This window comes from Lissotriton vulgaris, chromosome 8, assembly GCF_964263255.1.
Source record: "Lissotriton vulgaris chromosome 8, aLisVul1.2, whole genome shotgun sequence".
NCBI classification, from domain to species: Eukaryota; Metazoa; Chordata; class Amphibia; order Caudata; family Salamandridae; genus Lissotriton; species Lissotriton vulgaris.
The window spans coordinates 742,907,594-742,922,778 of NC_141696.1; the positions used below are offsets into that span (position 1 = coordinate 742,907,594).

The 15,185-nt window shown below is 44.0% G+C and overlaps 1 protein-coding gene across 1 annotated transcript in view; it reads right to left on the bottom strand.

The window, feature by feature from the left end:
• The window catches only part of DNAJC3 (DnaJ heat shock protein family (Hsp40) member C3), a 251,087-nt gene that overhangs the window by 134,469 nt on the left and 101,433 nt on the right, over positions 1 to 15,185 (bottom strand). The window contains exon 5 of the mRNA XM_086934645.1: positions 3,601 to 3,753. Within this exon, the coding sequence (XP_086790771.1) occupies positions 3,601 to 3,753 (153 nt within the window). The remainder of the gene's footprint in view (positions 1 to 3,600; positions 3,754 to 15,185) is intronic.

The following is a 15,185-nucleotide window of genomic DNA, read 5'->3' on the forward strand; positions in this document are numbered from 1 at the left end:
ATGTTTGCTTGTTATGAGGGTTAATTATCTACCTGTACTACTTTCCAACTGTAAAATGCAAAGTTGACTTAGTGTTTTAGCTAGCACATGGAAATGGCCCCCGGCTAGTTAAGACCAGCAAACACAGCGCCTATTACGAATACAGTTATAATATCCCTTTAATGAAGAACAAACGTAGGGAGGGCATTCGTTCCGATAGTTGACGCTTAAACTTTGGAAAAAACTTACCTTGCAAACTCAGTAAACTGAAAATGATATTGTGTTGCACAGAGCTCTAAAGACTTGCAGAAGTATAGTCCCTTTTGTTTAGTTGCAGTTAGCTTCTGTTCACTGGGTCTTACCCTTTGCTGTTATTAATGCTTTTCATGCATATCTCCCACTAGCGCCAAAAAGTCTTTCAGTACGCAGCACAGATAATCAAGTAAATATGAATGTTAGAGTGATTTTGTGCCAGCACAGTATACTATGAGGAATTACTTTAACCATACTGAAGCATTTGTAAGCAGTCTCCTGTTAAATTCAGTGTTTTTTAATGAAGTTTCTGTAATTTTCCTTCACGGTATACAGGCATGGCCTACAGACAGCTTTGGCTGCCTGTTGAGATCCCATGTTATCACACAACACAAACTCATGAATAGAAATACAGAATGGGGCTTTCTTTTGGAAAGCCTCTTTCAACCATGGGCTACTATGGTTCAGCTGGCTTTAGGCATTGGCCTTAGGGAATGTTCATCAACATTGGAATCAGCCAGTGGCATTTCACGGGTGAAAACATTTTAAATAGTTACACACACTTTGGGACTTTTTTCATTATAAAAGTGGTGCACCTTTGGCACAAGGGGCTGGTAAATAAGCCCCCCAGTGTTCTTGTATTCCTCCAAGGCCCCTGCCCCTCCACGCTCTCCATTTGCTCTGCCCGCACCACACTGGTGAATTGAGCACCCTGTTCAACAATTTTTTTTATTTCTCTGTGGGGGAACCTTTATCCACAGGGAGGAAACTCACACACCAAATGTGGAGGTGATGTGTTACCCTTCCCATATCCCAAGAGGACTTACTCCAGCCTAGGTTGACCACCTAACTCCAAGTAATTTAGGGCACTGTCTCCAGTCCTGAAATTTTCAGCTACTAATCATTAATTTCAAGTGTCGAGAGTCGGAGTGAGTCTCGAGACTCAGACTACTAGTGGGGCCTAACCAGAATGTACTCTATGGAGAATTGGGAATAACCACCACCAATTGCTAGAAAGAAGTGGGAATCAGGGATCCGCCTTCAAAACACTACAGCCCTGACGTTAGATGACTGTGTGTATTGTTGGTGAATTCCGTATATTACTTTGTGGTCATATATAAATACTCCTTTTTTCATAAAAGCAAGTATTTAACTGGAAAATTATTTATTGCTGCTGCATGCATTTGAGTTCTGATCCTGTGTTCACCCCTCTGTGTTTACCTCCCAACATACGGAGAAGCCTTGGACTGCTCGACCCATGCTACCACTGACAGTCAAGTGCTGAAGGGATACTTGGTCCAGTTGCTCAGGATCCATGGTTTGTCGGGCCACAGAACATCAGGAGTAAAAGGACTCAACCCTCACTGTTGGTCCCAATTACTCCTGCTTGCCTTGTGGCCCTGTGAATGGGGTTAAGACACATTGATGTTCTAAAACATATCTCCAGTTTTAGGTTTACTACAGGGGGTTTGGAAACACATCTTTCCATAAAGGAACATCCCTGAAGAACACTGAAGTATGTTTCATATGTAAATTGTAAATGCCTCACTGGGACACACTTCAAAAATGAAGACATCAGACGTTAAAAGGGATGCTACAAATTTGTTTTTTTTGTAAATGAATTCGACATGCCTGCAGGTTCAGGGACTTACTTATCTACTCTTAACTGTGATGCATTCGACTCCAGAACTAGGGACCTTCTCTTTAACTAAACCAAACAAGAAATCAGTGACCACTGCAAAATTTACCGCATAGCATACAAGTAGTGAGGTATTAATTTTCCAAACACTTTGCAGGACAGTCAGACAGCAACTTCTAGATCTTGATTCGAGCCTTTTTGAATACAGAGATTAGCAAGAAACGTTTCAAGGGCTCGCCACACTGCCCAAAATTTCTACGTGATTGAATAAAGGGGTGAATAACTTAAACCACTCTTTTAGAGGGTTTTAATGGTGATCTGGATGTGTTTTTATGCAAGGCATGCCCGATGATTGAGAGTCATTATTACTTTTTCAGCTGCCCTGGCCCACAAGAAAAATCTTTAGTTAGCTACGCAGAAAAATATGTGCTAAAAACTACGCTGTTCCATTTCTGCGCCAACTTGGGAGTCCCAGCCTGGTACCTTGACGATAGAGAACAATAGTGAAATGGCAGCGCACATGTGGGCACAGATGGTTTTTCTATTTAGCACTTTATTTTTGCTTTTGACAAAGAATTTAATTTGACCCGACCTGAATAACGAGCAGCCACAATACATAGAGGAAGGCGGCAGACACAAATATTTGGAGTGCACAGTACCTGCAAGCTCATAGTTCTGTAGCGCTATGTAAGGGTCAGAGGAACGGGCCACACAAAAACAGCTGAAATATGTATTGGAGCTAGACCAAAACTCAAAAAATGCACTGTGTAAAAAGAGGGTTAGAGACATACATAGAAAGGCAGAGATACAGAAATTGAGGGGAGAGAAAAAAAGTTCACTTTCCCTGAAGACCCCTTTGAAGGTGGGAGTCCTGGGCAATTGGACCACTATGTCCATGCCTTAAAACTTCTCAGCATGGCAGGGCGGCTATCAGCAATGTGGTGATTTAGGCAGGTTGGTGTCTCTTCCCAGGCAGGGCCAGTGTAACTGAAAACTGTCGCACTCTGAAAAAAGACAAGCATTACGCTAATGAACGTACTTTCAAGCCAGACTAAAAACTATGTAGGTTGATGATTGCCCTGTCCAACATGTGCTGCTGCCAGAAAAAAAAAACTAAATTATCTAGTTATCTAAGAAACCTTAATAACATTACAATGTAATGTGTGTGTGCCCTCTGAAAGTAGTTCAAACTCATCACAATTGTCATAGCGTTGTGGAGGGCAGGCACTTTTCTGTGGAAGGACACAACTTCTGCCCAATGAAAAAAAACCTACGCCTGGCGCCCAACATGTGGGTGGCGCTATAGCTCCTCTACAGTGATGCTCACATAATTGTGTGGCAACAGCTGCAATGTCAAGCCAGACCACAAAAATTGATTCACAACAAGTTGGCGAGTAGATTTTTCGAGGCCTGTGGAGTGTCATCTTGAAATAACTGATGCTTTCTGAAAAGTTGATGCCAGTGTGAATCAGCACGAATAGCACAATGTAACATGCTCAGGTTAAATAAACCATTTTGCCACCTGGCAGGAGCTGCTTTTAGTGCTCTAACACAGTGAAAACAGAGCTTTAAGTATCCATTTCATACTGCAATATTTGTGCTTTACATTATCATTTGAATGCCCGATTTAGAAATATCACTTCCCAAATAAACATACTCCAATATAAAATATCATGGCATACTCCCAATGACTTTTTGAAACTAGAACGCAATCACAGGCTAGAGTTTACCTCAATGGCAATGCTGAGGAAAGTTTCAGCCGATTGGTAATCATGTTCACTGTACGCAGCAAGAGCCTGTGAGCGAAGGCGTTGCATTTCATCAGATTTCGTCAACTGCGACGTCGCTTCCTTCTCTTCTTGATCATTAGGATTAGACTTGAGCTGAAAAATAAAAACACACGAGTTTGTCATTAGACATAAGAGGCCAACGTGTTTACAAATGCTTAGTTGCCATTTTTCGTAAACAGATGAAACATCAGCCATGAAAATACGTGGCAGGCGTTTAGTACCCAAAACAACGCACAGGTGTAGCTTGTGTGCAGAAAACTACTGCGCACCTTTAGAAAAAAATGCAAGAAAAGCAAGCTTAAACGTGTGTGACAATTAATTCAAATAGGTGCTCAAAAGGCCTCGCCGTATGGTCTCGTAAACATTCAGGGAAGACAAAAGAAAATGCTTTAAACAGGTAAACGCTTTAGGGAATATTTCATTCAAGATCTCCATGGAGAAATACAGTATATGTGGAGATTGCAATATAAAAGCTCCTGAATTTGCGACATGACCGAACTTGCAGTGTGCTTATGCGTGACACTGCAATGTCTTACGTGTGACACCGAGTGACACTGATGAACGGGACAAGGCAGTTATAACCAGGTACTTTAAAAAAGTACTCCCTTTTCTGAAATGTAAGGCTCAAGAAGGGATTTAAAATGGCTGCAGCAACGTGTGACGGCCAGACATGGTTGACGAGAACATGGGCCTATCAGGGCTTGAAGGCACAACAACTTGGACACAGACAGAGTAAAGTGGAAACTTGGAGCCTGTCACCAGTACAGCAGCTGCCCCCGAGCTCTGTCCCCTCTGTCAGTCTGGAGCACAGCAGACACAGGAGAAGAGCAGCTCGAAGCAGGAGAGTTAAGCTGTCCACCCCAAACCCTCTTCTGGTTCGATGCCCCAGCTTTCTCGTCTGTTCATTCACTTACTCACTCTTTGCCTGCCACAATCGCTAGTTTTCTCCTCCACAAACAATACTTCCCTTTGCCTCAATCTTCTCTCGATGTTTCCACTTCACCACCTAAGTTCTATTTATCCTCTTCCCACATTCATGTGCTTCTCTAGTTTTCTTCCTCCTTCCTATGCTCTTTCGTTTATTTCCTCCTTCCTACTGCATCTCCACCCCCGTGCACCAATTCCCTTCCAAGTTATCTATGGTCCAGTCTGTCTATTCCAGGTGAATTCTAAACATATTTGGTGCTTCTACGTCACGTAATGTGAAATGCTCTCTACCATTCACTTTTAACAGCCAAGTGGCCCTATGTGTGACACCATCAGCCAGATCTGGCTCTTTAACCAACATCTCCTATTTCTCTGGGACTTGTAGTTTCACTTTTCTTCGCATCAATTTAAGTTTAAATACCAAACGTGCCAAGTGATGTTGGCTAAACAGCCATGCTTGGGGCTTGAAGCACTGAGAGGGTACGTGACACAACCCAAGGGCAGCAATGACGATGCAAGTAAACTCTTGCATTGAAGTCAGCCGAGTTTCTTGGCCTGTGATAGCATCACAGGGCTACTGCAGCCGCCCGTGATTTCATTTCAGATGTTGCCAGTTACAGCTCAGCTGTCAGCTTTAATTATCGGTCCCTTTTTTCCTGTTTCCCTCTCTCCACCTCTTTCACTAGTTTCTCCAATTTCTCTCCATCTTTCTCCTTCCACAATTTGTCTCCTCTGTTTCTTTCTTTGTCATTACAGCTCTTTACTCTCGCCATAAAATCTTTCTCTTTTCTACATTCCTGGGCTTTCTTCTGCCTGTGCTCAGTTATTGGCATTTGCCCATACCCTCAGTTCGATGACAACATTTGTTCTGCTGTGCCCAAAACAAAAAGACACCGACCCTCTTCACTTTATCACCCTACACACTCATCTGTACTCTACACTGCAGCACTTCACTCACCTTCCAGAGAGCCCTCCCAACTCAAAATCTACTTTTTTTCAGCCCTGAACCTTCCGTCCCATCTGCAGCCATGCTCTGCTCTCATATATTCTATCGGGTTCGCTCCACACACAATCCTTTCGGCCTTACTGGGCCATGCTCACCCCCTTAAAGCCCCGACGCCCCCTCCCTCCATTTGACAGCAGTGCTCAAGTCTCAAATGTCTCCCACAACCCTGTTGCTGTTTCTCTACAAGCCACACTCTCCCCATTGAAGAGATCACGGATGCTTTATCCAACATCTCTCGTCCTCCTCCTAAGGCATACAGACCGCCCCCCCCCCCCGTTCCTTCCAGCAAAAGTGAAAAAAACAAGAAGTGAGTCTTATGACATATTTAAATAGCTGCTCATTAAACTGAAATGGTAGGGAGTATTTACTATGAGACGACTCAATACCCATTCACCAGAGAATGACATAAAAGGCTGAGCCCACCATGCCAGTATTTGAACTTATTTCGTGCTGGTTGAATAAACCTTGGCAGCGGAATGGCCGTCCTACTGCAATAAAGGAGTAAGGAGAAAGTGTGCAGGGCTGGATCAGCGAGATGGTGCGAGAAAGGAGGCTAATTTAGTGGAAGAACCATCGGGAAAAAAAGGTCATTATTATTATTTTTTTTATCCCATCACCGGGAGGCTTGTGTTCTAACGTGAAGTGTATACGTTATGCATGCTGGAGTCCAAAGAGGAGACCTGAGGAGGAAAGAAGCATGTCTTTACAACCGGCATTCTTATATTAAAAAAAACACTGTGTTTGAATACTGTTCTTTTATACACAGTGGGGAGAGTATTGCAGGCGTGTAATGAGACCTACCCTATTTTCTCATTATAGACGATATGACAACCGGCAGCATCTTTAATAAGAAACTGACATCACCACTCTCTTATACTAACTTATGGCAAGCGAATAGGGCTATGCAAGAAGCCACAATTCCACCCGTCTCCTATAGTTGGCGGTAGGCACCCACTTACAGTCCATCAAACCATAGAGTCCAGTAGCAAAGCTTGCTTTTGCCAACTGATTACGTTGAATGATGTACACATGACTGCATACATTACAAGGATAAAGTAAAGCAGCTCAGTGGTCCATGACCATATGATGGCAGTCAGTCTATGGCCTTGTACAATTACATGGTCATGGAAGCTAAAGTGACTTCCAATATCCTTACAAGGTACAGTAAGGAGTCTAGTTTCCCCTATATAAATCAGAGTGTAAGCATAACGTCTGCTGATGTTGGTATTGGAACATGTTAAGGCAAGCGAGTTGGCGCCAAGAAGGAGTGACATTTGGCGAGCAAACCAAATACAGCTGTTCTAGAATCCAGAATTTTAAAAATGTGTACATGAGTATTTACTTTATATCAGTCAATCAAAACTGCTTCAACCCATTCTACCCACATTGTGAACTAAGGGTTATACATATCCTACTGGGGAGGGTAGGACCCCAAGCACAGCCTCCCAAAGACGAATAAATCACACCAAAAGTGCAAAAGTCACTTGATAGAGTCCATGGTCGACCGCAGGTATCCAACGGCTATGACGTATCCATATCTTCTGGCTAACTGAAGCTAACCTTTTCTAAAAGCTCCACACTGTGCCCAAAAAGAGCTTTTCCTCACATACTCTGTCCCTCCAGTGCTTCCCTTGACCTCTGTCTTCACTTACACCCATAGCTATCTTTTCACACTTCCTGATTCGCTTCCATGTATGCAACAGACAGAGATGGTAGCCAAACCGAAGGAGAGTAATAAATCAGATTTGCCCTTCTAGACCTCCTAAATCCTGGCCGAGCCTCACCGATGTATGGTGAAGCCCCATATCCACATAACTGGGCACAGTATAGAGTTCAAATGCAGACCATAGAAAACAAGCATTTACAATGCAATAGGTCTCGCAGTTGTTAGAGTTTGAGCTATTGGCATTGTAAATGGCAATGTCTTTTATTTATGTGTTGGTTTTTAAAATATAAATAAAAGGTATTGTCATTTACAATGCCAATAGGGTAAACTCTCGCAAATGCGAGACCTATTGCATTGCAAATGCTTTTTTTTATGTAGTGGTCTGTGAACTTCCACTTGCAAGTCATGGAGCACGCCCAGGTCAAGCAGAATCTGTGGTGTTTCTAGACAACTGAAACAGCCAATTGTTTTATGGCCATTTCTTGCAGGGGCTTCACAAAAAACAACCACGAGGACTGACAGGGGAGACCCCTCAGCAATCCTGCATATTAATGTTTTAGGAGAAAAGATAGTTGCAAAAAAATACTAGGCGTGACCGTCTGGACAAGATTGGACAAAACCAAAGAAAAACAGCAGTCTTTTCCACGTTTGGGGTGTCTTTAAAGCCCTAGCCTAGCAACATTTTAACGGCACTCTAAATCTGCACTCTGCACTCTGAATCTTGAATCTGCACTCTGCCCTCTGAATCTTGAATCTGCACTCTGAATCTGTACTCTGCACTCGCAACCTGCACTCGCAATCTGCACTCGCAATCTGCACTCGCAATCTGCACTCGCAATCTGCACTCTGAATCAAGCCCACATATACCACCAGAAGCACTGTCAAACACACCCCTGCTTGCCTTTACACCAGCAAACTCCTTCCTCACGCCCTCTCACAACAAACCTTAAAGTCATACACAAGCACAGTATAAAAAAACACAACATTGCACATTAGGCTAAAAGTTTGCCCTGGTACCGTCTGCGCTTTTACGTTTGTGTTTATTCATTGGATGTACTCATTCTGAGTAAACTTTTAAGTTTGCCTTCTATATTTTTCATTATGAATCACAAACTCACGTGCCGCCGAATGCAGTAAAACACCCACGCTGGTAACTACCACGCAGGCTGGTGGAAGCTACGCTCGGTCTGGGGTGAGACACGACCAGTACTGAGAGCCAGGTGTTCAGGTCTTCATTCTTTCTTCACCAGGGAGTGGAAGAACAGATTCTGTTAAGCACCGAGATAAAGCAGCAAACTCTGACCCATGGTGGTCGATAAGTCTACTGGGAAAAGTACCGAAGATTGCTCGCCTCATCGGCGTAAATCAATTGCTGGGGCTGACATAGCTGCCAAGGTTTCAGATTGCTTATGTGTGTCATTTTCATAATTTCATCGTAATTATGAGTGACATTCAATGACTATGAGTGACATTTTCTCGCGAGCAAAATCAAGAAATTAAGAGAAGGGAAACATAAATATCAACTATCGCAACCATTTGAGCAACGAAAAACTCTAACGAGATCCTAAAACTGCTCAAATCACCAGAAATGAATGGACACTAACTTAGTAAAAAGCAGTAATTGACAGCTAATCCACATTAAGGAATATGCTACTTACCAGTATGCATCTGTTCTTGGCATAGAGGGCTGCAGAGTGGTACATTATGAATAGATCGCCATCTGGTGTTGGGCTCAGATGATTGCACTTTGTTTTTCTCTTGGAGAGTCTTTTGTCTCTTGGTGACTCCTCCCTTGGTTGGTAGTGCGCATGGGCATCGGCTCCATCCTTAGATTGTTTTGCCATAGTAGGGTTAGATGGAGTAGTATAGTAGAATACAGATAAGAGTGCCCATGTAAGTGTATCTAAATAAGATAATGTTGGAACAGACACAGGTTTCCGGGGAGGCTGGGAGGGCATGTACCACTCTGCAGCCCTCTATGCCAAGAACAGATGCATACTGGTAAGTAGCATATTCCGTTCGAGGCATATGGGCTGCAGATGGTACATTATGAATAGACTATATAGCAGTTCTCTCCCTAGCGGTGGTCACCCGTGTCTGTTGCAACTGTCTGAAACAATGTTTTTAATACTGCTTGTCCCACTCTAGCTTGTTGTGTTGTGTGCACATCTACACAATAGTGTTTTGTGAAGGTGTGCGGTGTAACCCAGGTAGCCGCTTTGCATATGTCATCTAGTGGAATGTTTCCCAGAAATGCCATAGATGCTCCTAGTTTACGTGTAGAGTGAGCTCTAGGAGGAACAGTTAATGTTCTCTTTGCCTTTAAGTAGCATATTTGAATGCATTTTACAATCCATCTGGCAATGCCCGCTTTGGAGATGTGATTGCCTTTATGTGTGGGAGAAAACGCAACAAATAGCTGTTTTGTCTTTCTGAAAGTTTGTGTTCTTTCTATGTAGTACAATATGGCCCTTCTAACATCCAGTGTATGTAGGGCTCTTTCAGCTACTGTTTGTGGTTTTGGAAAGAAAACCGGTAATTCCACTGACTGATTGATGTGGAATGCTGAAATAACCTTCGGTAAGAATTTTGGGTTTGTTCTAAGAACCACTTTATTTTGGTGTAGCTGCATAAATGGTTCTTGAATCGTAAAAGCCTGCAGTTCACTTACTCTTCTAAGTGACGTGATAGCTATGAGGAAGGCTACCTTCCATGTGAGGAATTGTATTTCACACCTATGCATAGGTTCAAATGGTGGCCCCATTAGTCTGGTAAGCACTATGTTGAGATTCCAGACTGGGGAAGGTGGTCTTCTTGGTGGAATGACTCTTTTGAGTCCTTCCATGAAAGCTTTAATTGCTGGTACTTTGAACAATGACAGATGTTGTCTGTTTTGTAGGTATGCTGCTATGGCTGCTAGATGAACTCTGATAGAGGTATATGCTAGGTTACATTGCTGTAAGTGTAACAAATAGCAAATGATTTGTTTAGTAGATGCGTCCAGAGGGTTGATGTGCTTACTGTTACAGTGTATAGCAAACCTCTTCCATTTTGCTGCATAGCATGCTCTGGTGGTAGGACGTCTTGCTTGTTTAATGATTTCCATGCATTCTGGTGGTAAATCTAAATACCCAAACTCTATGACTTCAGGAGCCAGATTGCTAGGTTCAGTTGTTTGGGATCTGGGTGCATTATTTCTCCATGGTTCTGTGTAAGATGCATGGGTAATAACCTTAGCTTTTGATGTGGTACTTGTGAGAGTTGTAGCAGCGTGGTGAACCACGGCTGTCTTGCCCACGTGGGTGCCACTAGTATCATTGTCATTGAATGTTGCTGCAGTTTCCGAACCAGTAATGGAATTAGTGGTAGAGGAGGGAACGCGTACGCAAATCTGTTGGACCAATTTATCCACAGTGCATTGCCCTGGGACCTTTGGTGTGGGTACCTGGATGCGAATTCTTTGCATTTTGCGTTCTGATGATTGGCAAACAGATCTATCTCTGGTTGCCCCCATTTTTGGAAGAATGGCTGTAGTATTTGGTCGTGCAGCTCCCATTCGTGCACTTGTTCTGACTGTCTGCTTAGGATGTCTGCTATTTGGTTTTGAACTCCTGGTAGGTGTTCCGCTAACAGGTAGATCTTTTGAGGAATGGCCCATCTCCATATGTCCTGTGCTAGTCTGGACAGTTGGAGAGAGTGTGTCCCCCCCCCTGTTTTTGAATATAATACATTGCAGTCATGTTGTCTGTTCTGATCAGGACTGCTTTGCCTGTTATTTGCATTTGGAAGGCTTTTAGTGCTAGAAATATTGCTAATAGTTCTAGGTAGTTGATGTGCAGTTTCTTTTGCTGCACACTCCACTTCCCCTGTACTGTGTATCTGTCCATATGCGCTCCCCATCTGGAGAGCGATGCGTCCGCTGTTATTATTACTTGTGGAATTGGCTCTAGGAACGACCGTCCCTTGGAAATGTTTTCTGTGTTCCACCACTTCAGAGAGCGATACGTCCGGTCGTCCACCAACACCAGGTCTGTAATCTGCCCTTGAGCCTGATTCCACTGTGTCGCTAGACACTCTTGTAGTGGGCGCATTTGTAGTCTGGCATGTGGTATTAGCAGTATGCAGGAGGACATCATGCCTAATAGTTGCATAAACACTCGTGCTGGTAGTGAGTGCTGTGGTTGAAATCTTTGTATTAGCCCGACCATTGTCTGTACTCTGACTGGGTTGGGGTATGCTATTGCCTTTTCTGTGTCTACTGTAGCCCCCAGGTATTGCTGAATCTGGTTTGGTTGCAGGTGTGATTTTTTGTAGTTCACCGTGAACCCTAGGTGGTGCAGCAATTGAATTGTCTTCTGTGTGTTGTGAAGACATTCTTCCTTTGACTTGGCCTTTATTAGCCAATCGTCCAAGTATGGGAAGACATGTATTTGTTGTCTTCTTAGGTGTGCTGCCACCACAGCTAGGCATTTTGTGAAAACTCTCGGTGCTGTTGTGACACCGAATGGAAGGACTTTGAACTGATAGTGTTGTCCTTCTAACACAAACCTTAGGTATTTTCTGTGGGCTTTGTGAATTGGGATATGAAAGTAAGCGTCTTTTAGATCCAGTGTAGAAAGAAAGTCCCCTTTCTTCAGTAAAGGGAGTACTTGTTGGAGCGTGACCATGTGGAAGTGCTCCGAATTTATGTAAGCATTGAGAGGTCTGAGGTCTAATATTGGTCTTAGGGACCCGTCCTTTTTGGGGATCAGGAAGTATAGAGAGTATACTCCTGTGCCCTGTTGATCTTTTGGGACCTTCTCTATTGCATGCTTTTGTAGAAGTGCTAGCACTTCTTCTCTTAACAATGTCAGATGATCCTGACTCATTGGACGCTGTTTGGGGGGATGTTTGGCGGGGTATCTGTGAGTTCTAGGCAATAACCATGTTGGATAATTTGTCTCACCCACTTGTCTGACGTGATGTTTTCCCAGACAGGTAGGAACTGTGATAGACGTCCCCCGACCGGTGTTATGTGGTCTGGGGGGAGTTCTATGAAGTCACTGTTTTGGTGTTGAGGCGTTGCGGTTATTATTATTTCCGCGGCCTCTTCCCTTATTGTTGTTACCTCTGTAACTGCCTCTTGAATTACCTCTGGGTGATGTAGGTGTGAAAGATGTGGATTGCTGATTCGTTCCTGTATTCTTTGAGCCCCCTCTATAGGTGGATCTACGAAAGGAACCTCTTTGTGTTGGCTGTTGCAATGCTCCCATTGACTTAGCCGTTTCCGTATCTTTCTTCATTTTCTCTAATGTCTCGTCTGTGCTTGAACCAAACAATGTCTTCTGATCAAATGGTTTGTTCAGTAGGGCTGTTTGTACCTCTTGTTTGAATCCTGAGATTCTAAGCCATGCGTGCCTTCTTAGCATGATACTAGTGTTAATAGACCTTGCTGCAGTGTCTGCTGCGTCTAATGCACACTTAATGGAAGTATTTGTTATTATTTTACCTTCCTGTATTAATTGGTCTGCCTTCTTCTGATGTTCCTTTGGGAGATGTGTAAGAAGTTTTTCTAGCTCATCGTAATGTGCCCTGTCATAACGTGCGAGTAGTGCTTGTGTATTGGCTATACGCCAGCTATTCGCTGCCTGTGATGCTACTCTTTTACCTGATGCATCTATTAACTTTGACTCTTTATCTGGTGGGGGAGCCTCTCCTGTAGATAACGAGTTTGCTCTCTTACGAGCGTTTGAGACCACCAGCGAGTCTAGCGGTACATGCCCTCTAATAAATATTGGGTCCTTTGGAGCCGCTTTGTATTTTTTATCAATTCTTGGGTTTAACACCCTGGCTCTCACTGGGTTTTCGAATATCTCATCTGTGTGAGTAAGAAGACCCTTCAACATAGGGAGAGTACCTGATGTTCTCTGTGCATTAGGTAGAGTCTCTAACAAGAAATCCTCTATTTGAGGTTCTGTATGTATATCTACTTTATGGTATTTCGCTGCCCTATTAATGAGCTGCACAAAACCTGTGTTATCATCAGGTGGTGAAGGCTTTGAGGGATATAGCTCTGGGTCGTTGTCTTCATCTGACCCTACATCATAATTTTCCCATGGATCCTCCTCATCTGGGATAGTTTCGTCATCCCCTTGAGGTTCTCCCTCCCCCAGATCACTGTCTACATCTGACTGAGATGTAGCTGGTCTTGGTGTGGAAGGTGTAGGAATATTTGGCCTATTGTGAGGAATAGGAGAAGAGGGTGTTAGTCTAGGACGAGGAGAAGCAGGAGGAGTTATATTCGTCCCCATTGTTCTCTTTTTTGAAGGAAGAGGTTTATCTTCTGACTGTTCACTCCTTCTCTTCTTTGTGACCACTTTCCCAGTTTGTGGATCAATAAACAAGATCTTTTGTTTGGGATCTGTCTGTTGCTCCTGAATCGGTACCGAGGGTCCTGGTTCCGAGAGGTGCTTTTGTTTTCGATCGTCAGATCTTGTTGTTTTCGAAACCGAATGTTTGCTCGATTCCGACTTTCTTGGTATCGAGTGTCTCTTGGGCGATAAGTCATATTTATGTTTCGACATGGAATGTTTCGATCCCGAGCTGTCCTTTGTATGTAGCCTCGGTGCCGAAGTCGATGTCGCCCTTTTCTCGGATCCGACATGGTAGGAGTCCGAGTGTTTCGGTTTCAGTTTCGGTTTCGTTGCCGGGCCCGAAGGCGGGGCGTCGGAAACTTTTTTCAGCGGTTTGACCGGGCCCGAGGGCGGGGTCGTTACCGCACGGGGTCGGTTTTTCGGTAAGGGGACGTCGTCACTCACGGTTTGTAGCTCGATGAGTTCTTCAGCCTCCGACTGGTCCCCTTCCGACCCCGACTGGTCCTCTTCTTCCTCGATTTGTTCGTCTCCGAACAGCTCCGGGATCGCTTCTGCCTGCATTCTGGAAACCTCGTGTCTTCGAGCTCGACGATTTCTAATCGTTAGCTTGGAGGAGAATGCTGCGCAGGCTTCGCAGTCCCTGGATTCGTGTTCAGGCGATAGACAGAGGTTGCACACCTCGTGTAGGTCCTTGTGTGGGAACTTAGCACCACACGTTGGACATTTTTTGAATGGAGTCCTTTCCATGGACTCCGGGCTTGACTGCGTCGAGAAAGGCCTCCTGTTCTTCGACGTAGTTCCAAGTTTTTCTCTTCTATTTTGAATTTGTAACGCGTCGGAATGGAAATGAACGCGTTCGAATAACAATACCGTCGAATTGGAAAGGGAATACGCGCCGAAAATCACTTTCTTGCGAAGTTGATCTGGAGCGTCTCGATCTTCATCCGAACCCGATGGCGGAAAAAAACAATCTAAGGATGGAGCCGATGCCCATGCGCACTACCAACCAAGGGAGGAGTCACCAAGAGACAAAAGACTCTCCAAGAGAAAAACAAAGTGCAATCATCCGAGCCCAACACCAGATGGCGATCTATTCATAATGTACCATCTGCAGCCCATATGCCTCGAACATATAGTTTTGATAATATGCGTGGTTCATGTTCTTTCGTGAAAACTCACTAAACAAAACTTTATTCTTGCTCCAGTCAGAACTCCATTATTCACAAGAGTGATTTTGTCATTTTCATTGGTGCATGACAACTCTTGGACACACAAAGAATTCAGCCCCAGAATTGTCACACTTTGAGTGGGATGGTCAGTAGTTGCGTTGCTACTCATTGGCAGTATGGCAGGGGAACGTGTAGTGCAAGATGCTGTTGTCTCCTGACGAGAGCTCTGACGCATTTTTTTTTACAGCAACATAAAGTCACTTTTATGGAATAGGGGTTGTATACAGCCGTTCAGATGGTTCATGTGAAGGGGGGTTTGGGGCGGGGGTTCACACGGTGCTGGGCGAGCGGTCACTCTTGCAGAGCCCCATCATGCCAACTAAACATCACTCACTTACACCGGC